Source organism: Orycteropus afer, unplaced genomic scaffold (assembly GCF_000298275.1).
Source record: "Orycteropus afer afer isolate SDZICR_OR568_19922 unplaced genomic scaffold, OryAfe1.0 scaffold00111, whole genome shotgun sequence".
Taxonomy (NCBI): Eukaryota; Metazoa; Chordata; class Mammalia; order Tubulidentata; family Orycteropodidae; genus Orycteropus; species Orycteropus afer.
This window is the reverse complement of record NW_006921698.1, coordinates 7,329,176-7,336,820: the sequence shown is the minus strand read 5'-3', so window position 1 is coordinate 7,336,820 and position 7,645 is coordinate 7,329,176. Positions and strand designations below refer to the sequence as shown.

The following is a 7,645-nucleotide window of genomic DNA, read 5'->3' as shown; positions in this document are numbered from 1 at the left end:
CTGATGTCTCTTGAGCTGACAGAGGTAGTATCCAAGAGTACATGAAGGAAGAAAAATTAGTTCCTACTTGATATGTTAATATTTTCCATGTTTAAAATAATCTTTCAATTTAAGAAAAAGTAAGTGTAGCTGTGTTGGTCTTTATCTTTATGATTATTGCCTCTGTTCCCTTGTTCAATCAGCAAAACTATTTGAATTCAGTGAAGTATCTATGTCCAATTTTAATAAAACCCAGCCTAAGTTTACAAAACAGATAGATTAACCAGAAATTATTCATTCTCAGAAAGGGTGTATGCTGTAAAGAAAACAGGAAACCTGGATCATGAGACATGCAGGCAAATCCCAGGAAGAAATATGTGATGCATGCCTTAATAACTTTGCATAATTGAACCCATCAATGAATATGTAATTTACCTCCAGTTTTGCAATTGTGTATGTATAGTAACATGCTTTAATAACTTTAAAATTATAGTGAAATGTAAATACTATTATGTATACTACAATAAAAATTATCTGTACTGAACATTTAAATCACTTTGAAGACTTCTATATCAGTATGTGGGAGCTCTGGTGGCATAGTGCCTAAGGAATTTGATGGCTAACCAAAAGGCTGGCAGTTCAAACTCACCAGCCACTCCTCAGAAGAAAGACTAGGTAATCTACTTCCACAGTGATACCGTCTCAGAAACCCAAGGAGGGGTCGCTATGAGTTGGATCCAACTTAACAGCAGTTGAATTTGGTTTTGGTATATCACTATGTCAAGAAATATGTTTAAAATTATTATTATTAAATGAGGAATATATTAGAATTGAAATACAATCTGTTTTGCATTTTTCTTTAAATGATTTAATGCATATAAATCCTCACTTTGAACTATAGTGAGTCTCATCTATTTTCTACATATGATGGACTCAGCATCTCAGCTTGCCCTTTCCCTTCTAAAATGTCATGATCTGATAACTTTATATTTTGATTAACAATTATATTTGCTGCTGTTTAGACTCAACAATTTCAAATGATTCTTCACATTGAAATGAGACACTTGATTTTTTTTTTTTTTTACTTCAATTCTAATTCTAGCTTCAGAGAAGGCAGTGCTATCTGAAAGGTTTGGACAATCTTTTCTTTTTCTTTTATTCCAGGAAGATCACATAACAACAAATACTTGAGGTTTCTGTAAATAGAGAAAGAAGAAAAAAGTAATTTTATTTGGCTTTACTCTTATAGCATTAAAAATAAAGTTGATTTATTGACTTTTAGGAAAAATTACATACAGAATATGTTTGTGTCACCCTGGACCTTCAAACTGACTATTAGGCCAGTGCTCTTATAGTATTACTTTAAATGAAATTCATGCTAAGATCTAAGCCAGGCTTTGGAAAATTTAGTTGTTCTGAATTATACCAATATTTCTGGCTGGTAGCTCAATTGGCACAACATAGTTTATACAAAGACAGTGTTCTACACTCTGCTGTGGGGAGTAGTGACTGGGGTCTTAAAAGCTAGTGAGCAGCCATTTAAGGTACAACTACTGGTCTCTTCTTGCAGCAAAGAAGAGTGAAGAAAATCAAAACCGTGTGGAAACAAAGGACTAATGGACCCCATGAACTTCAGTCTCCCTGACTCTGAGATGAGAAGAACTAGATGGGACTCGGCTACCACTACTGACTGCTCTGAAAGGGATCACAATAGAAGATCCTGTATAGACTTGGGAGAAAAACGTGGAACAAAACTCAAAATCATAAAGAAGACCAGACTTACTGGTCTGCTAGAGACTGGTAGAACCCCCAAGACCATGGGCATTTGTCACCCTTCAAGGCTGGAAATGAACTCAGCCCAGTGACTCAATTCTCAGCCAAGCAGTAGGCCTATAAGGTGAACAATAACGAGAGTGATATGTACTTCTTACAACAATCAGTCATACAAGATCAAAAGAGCAGCTTTCGTCCAGGGATAAAGCTCAGAAGGCAGGAAGGGATAGGAAAGAAGGACCAATGGAAATGAGAAACAAAGCAAGGAAGTGGGAGAAGTGCTGTCACATTTTGAAGACTGCAATCAATGTTGCGAAGCAAAATGTATATGAATTGTTGGATGGAAAACCAATTTGCTTTGTAAACTCAAATCACAATAAAAAGTTGAAGTATTTCTAGCTGAATCCTTCCAAATACTGTATGTATATTACAGTAGAACTCCTTTGCAGGTGAAGTATGAATTTTGAATCTTAACCCAAAAAGAGAAAAAATTAGGAAGTTCTTAACTTGTTTCTATTAGAACATGAAGCCATGCAGCTTCAACCAATGTAAGAAATGAACAATCTAATACTTTTGGTCCTAATGTTTAAAACTTCTCAAATTTTCTGATACTGTATTATTGGTAGATCTATTATAGATTAAAGCAAAAATACATTAACTAGATTCAGAATTTGAACAATGGGATCTCTAAAACAGGAGTATGGTTAAACAAACCTTCATTCTATCTTCCTCATTCTGGTAAGACTCAGAATTTAGAAATTTTAGAATAAAAAATTCCTTGCTAATATTACTTGGTTTTATATTTGGGATTGAGTGACTTGCTCTAGGCTATCAGATGGGTATGGCTGGTGGTAGAAGTAGACCTAGAACAGCTTTCCTGACCAACAGATGCATGCTTTTGAAATGTTATTATATCATCAGGCAATGTTCTAGGCCACCAGGACAGAAAAGTGAATATTTCAAAGTTTTCACCCTCAAACAACTGAACAGTTAACTACTCACCAAATGTCATATAAATACAAAGAACATGGGAAAGTTTTCTTTTAAAAGTAGAGAGGAGCCATAATAGCTTATTGAGAGCTTACTATGGCAGCACTGTACTAGAAACTTTATGTGGACTTAATTTTTTTTTTTTTTAAAAAAACATGCCCCCTAAAAAAATGCAATAGTACCTTATTGTATTAATGCTGATAATTTTAGCTGGCTTAAAGCATTATAGATGAAAGTTAAATCATTTCCTTAAATTATATTTCTCAAAACTAGTAATGCCATCCTCAACTGTTTTAAATTCTGATTATTTATTCACTTTAACATCATTACCAGGTTTCCATTTGGGCTTTGACACCTACCTTAAATGATGCAAAGCAATGATGCCTTTCTCTGTGACATTCCCACAGGAAATAATTTCCATTTCCAAGATGCTTTTTTGTAAATTTTCAAATTGACTGAGCATCTGTAAACAGTTGTCCTCGATATAGTGACACTTGCATAGTTTTATTTTTTCAACATGCTGTAGGCCCTCTGGAGAAAATATGTACAGTTTAAGAATTTGCTTTACCTTTAGGGTCATTGATTATCTTGGTTTGCCCAGGACAGTCCTGGTTTTAGCAGTGGAAGCCCCATATCCTAGGAAAACTGATCACTGGTTACCCTACTAATCTTACAAGGTATTTACTATACAGGTTGTGCTGATAGACAGACATTCTGGAGTCAGATGTCTATGCACTGGAAGAAAGAAATGCCCACACAAGGGAAAGCTGTGCAGACATAATTGAGAGATTCCCAGTGGCAGAAGGTTGAAAAAAATATCATAGGCCTTGAATTTTAAGTTGATAAACTATAAAATAAAGCTCTGTAGAGAAGCTTATGAGGAAAAGAAGGTGTTTATAACTTCTATATAATTTGAAAATAAACATGAAACAGAAAACTATAGTGAAATGGGCAAAAATGGGCCTATGACTATAATAGTGAGTCAAATGCAGGAAAATGGTCACTGCAAATCCCATAAAGAAAAAGATAGGCAGTTACTCATGTGATCAAATCCAATGTTCATGATACAGGAGCTGGTGGCATCGATTGCCTGAATCTTGTATTTGTCCAGAGGGCCTGTTGGGAGGTTATTGTAGTCCTTCTGCCACCTCTCCTGGCCGTGATATCGCACCATGGCCCCACAGCGCAGCAGCCACTCAGATGCTGCCCTGTCTGGGCCAACATCTCTGATGCGTTCATAATCTACTCTGTCGGCAAAAGAACAAAAGTAGATTTATTTTTACTATAATCATTAGCTTCTTAACTAAATTCTAACATAAATGCAGAACAGCAACAACATTTCATTTCAAATGGCTGAGAAGGACGGTAAGTACATCAGTGATATCCATGCCCCCCACAAAGTACTATAGCGCTACCTGTTTTGCTTTTGTTTCCAAGTGAAAATCAAGCCATTTTTATATGAAATTATCATACACACACAAGCCTTCATTGATTCCTATGTAGCACAGTGCTTTACAATAGGAGGTGCTCAGTAACTATGTACTAAATAAATGACTACACTTATTATCTTTTAAAATTACTGCTAAAGATTAAAAAGGGAACACGTTTGAACCTACGTTCAAATTAATCTGAGTGATATTTATTAATTTCTACACATGCCATTTTCTCTAGTTGATGGCCATAATATTATATTAAACAATGATGAGAGATTAGTTTCATGAGTCTCAAGCTGATCTTTCTAAGCATGCTACTCACTGTCTAAAAATTTGAGTTGTCTTGATGGTATTCAAAAGACTAACTGTATTCCTTAACAACCCAAAGAAAATTATACAGCAATGTTCATTCATAGCCAAAAGGTAGAAACAATCTAAATGTCCACCAACAGATGAATGGGTAGACAAAATGTGGTATATGGAATATTCTGCCATAAAGAGAAATGAAGTCCTGATAAATGCTACAACATGGATAAATCTTGCAAACATAATACTTACGTCACAAAAGAGCAAGTACTGTATGATCCTACTTACATGAAATATCTAGAATAGGCAAGTATATAGAGAGCAGAATTTATTAGCAATTATACCAGGGGTGGTAGGGTCATCACTTGGGACTCCTGAGTTTCTCTTGATGGTGGTGGAATAATTTGGAAAAGGATAGTGGTGATGGTTGCATAACATGATGAATGTAATCCACGTTACTGAATTGCATATATAAAAATGTTGCATTAGCAAACATTTTGTTATATATAATTTTACCGTAGTAAAACAAATAAAATAAATATACTGGGGAAAAAAAGCCATAGAATAAAATATTTTAAAATTACATTTAGTAACCTTTTCTGGTTATAATGTAGTCAATTTCCATTTTAGAAAACTTAAATGTCATTGAAAAGGAAAAATAAGAAAAATCACTGAAATCGTGTAACCTAAACAGCTATAGTTAATATTTTAGAATCTGTTTTTCTGTTTTTATTTCCCATGTTTGTATGTATGTGTTATTTGTTTTTAAATAAAATTAGGATCATACTGCAAATCTGTTCAAAACCATTTAAAATACAATAAAAAAATCAAATTAGCTATGAGGAACTCCTCTAGCTGTAATAATCCCCACATTTCTTCACTTTAACTAGAGTAACTTACTTGTTGAATACTGTATTCAACCAGCCCCAGAAGGATCTGGAGTCACATGACCAAGGGAGTTTCTTTAAGCCATAGAACTTCCCGGAGATATTTCCAAACAGCATCATTTGATCTAAGCACAAAATAGTACTCATATTAGATCATCAACTGGCAGTAAGAGTCCCATACATATTGTAACTTACTTCACAATTTCAGAGTTAATGCTTTCATGCTGAAAAGGCTGATGAATCCCTTGCCACCCAATAATTACTGAGCAAGTTATTGTCATCACTGGTTCTTGGTTTCTTTTGCTGCAAAAAGGAGAGGTTGGGCTGGATGTTCTCTAATGTTTGGGTTAAGTGCTGAGCTACTAGGTGAATGGTTGGCAGTGTGACTCTACCCAGAGATGCCTTGAAAGGCCTGGCAATCTGCTTCTGAGAGGTCAGAGCCTTAAAAATCCTATGGAGCAGTTCTACTATGCACACATGAGGGTTGTCCAAACGTCTGAGAATCGATTCTACAACTAACAACAAAGTTCCTTCTAGACTTAACATTAAATTCCATTGTCTAATCCTCAATTAGAGTCTTCTGCAGTGTTGCCACCTAGTGTCCATTCAAGCACTGCAACTTGAAATTTGCTAAAACCAGCTCCACTAGCCATCTTAACTTCCAGCATCAAAGTGACAAACTAAAATCACCTGAGAAGCAATGTGTTGAGGTCTGTTCCATTTCCAAGTTTTCCTTCTCCCTGACCCTTCACAAAGCTGGACACCAGGTCACAGAGAGATTACAGACATGCAGTCACTCCCTCAGTAACTGAATTCTTTCCCATCTCTAATAGCCTCGGAAGGAAGGTTGGGCAATCCTACTTCCGTAGTGATACTGCCTTGGAAACCCAAGGAGGGGTCGCTATGAGTCAGGTTTGACTCGACGGCACATAACAACAACAACAACAATAGCCTAAGCGGACCTTTAAATGTCATTTCAATTTAGCCAGCACTTTATGAACACCCAAGAAGCTCTGGTGGTGTACTGCCTAAAGCATTTGACTGCTAACAGAAGGCTGGGGGTTCAAACCCACCAGCCACTCCGCAGAAGGAAGACTAGGGCAATCTACTTCCGTAAAGTTTACTGTCTCAGAACCCAAAGGGGGTCGCTATGAGTTGGAATCGACTGGATGGCAATGAGTTTGGTTTATGAAAACCCAGTGATATAGATGGGCGCTCTGGTACCAATAAGCCATAGCTTGAGTCTTAAGATGCTTACACTCAGGAAGGGAGATGAGACATGAAAACAGAGGCTGCAAGTAGTGGCCCAGAGCAGTTTAAAGAAAGAACTTTGCAGAGGAAGTTGGGAAACACTGGACAAGTGACTTTATCTTTCTAACTCTTGGTTTTGTCATTTGCTATATGAGGTAATTTGCTTAGATGGTTTCCAGCTCTACAAATTTTAAGTTGAGAAAGTGATTGATTTCTCAATTTGTGTATCTCCAGCAGTGTGCCAGGTGTGGGGGAAAACAAAGACAAATTATTCTTGCTCTCTGCCTTCAAGGAGCCAACAATCTAATACAGGATGGAGTGGACTAATACAACTTAAGAAAAAATTAAAATAACAAAATCTGATAAAATGCCTCAAAAGAGTTCCAAATAAGGACAGAGAGGGTTTTAACAGATAAAGATGTCAAGAAAGGTTATCTCAGGTTGTGAGCTGAGGCAGGAACCTTTAAGGCATATTGTAGTTGAGTTTGGCTAGTGCATGGGAGTCATGAGAAGAGAAGCTGATAACTACAGTCAGGTCATGAAGGATCTCATATGCTGAGCCAGGGAACTTGCCTGTATTCTGCAGGCTGTTGGGAGTCAATGAGGTTTTAGAAGAGTACTGGCATCATTAGAACTGCGCTTTAAGAATATCACCTATACAGTAACATTATAACCGAGGGCCAAATGAATGGGACAGACAGAAAGCCAACAGGGGTTTGGACTACATGTGGCCATACACAAGGGGCCAACGGGGAGTGAGAGAGATGTTATATGACTCTAAGTGAAGTGTAGGGGTAAGGGTCAGAGGAAATGAAGATGACATTTAAGTTTTTGGTCCCAGATCACTGGTAGGATGGTCGTGCCATGAACAGAAATTAAGGGCAAGAAGGTAAGGTTATGAATTCAATTTTTCATATTTGGAATATGAAACGTTGACAGACTATCTAAATAGAGATGAAAAATCACTGGAATCATTGACAAATCAAGTAAGTCACAAAATGTTAGAGCTGGGAGGGACTAGATCAC

At 36.7% G+C, this 7,645-nt stretch overlaps 1 protein-coding gene across 1 annotated transcript; it reads right to left on the bottom strand.

Moving 5' to 3' along the window:
• Positions 1-1,060: 1,060 nt before the first annotated feature.
• Positions 1,061-5,488, bottom strand: DMAC2L (distal membrane arm assembly component 2 like). The gene is made up of 4 exons (XM_007943689.2): positions 5,382-5,488; positions 3,781-3,989; positions 3,102-3,273; positions 1,061-1,175 (listed from the first exon to the last, which is right to left on the bottom strand). Exons 1-4 carry the CDS (start codon positions 5,486-5,488, stop codon positions 1,061-1,063), a joined length of 603 nt encoding a protein of 200 aa, XP_007941880.1.
• Between the last annotated feature and the right edge of the window lie 2,157 nt (positions 5,489-7,645).

Excerpts from the sequence above, each read along its gene's own strand:
- DMAC2L (XM_007943689.2), bottom strand. The coding sequence starts at position 5,488 with ATGATGCTGTTTGGAAATATCTCCGGGAAGTTCTATGGCTTAAAGAAA. Across the intron at positions 3,990-5,381 it reads TTGAATACAGTATTCAACAA|AGTAGATTATGAACGCATCA; the intron begins GTAAGTTACTCT and ends TTTTGCCGACAG. Across the intron at positions 3,274-3,780 it reads CATTGGATTTGATCACATGA|AGGGCCTACAGCATGTTGAA; the intron begins GTAACTGCCTAT and ends TATTTTCTCCAG.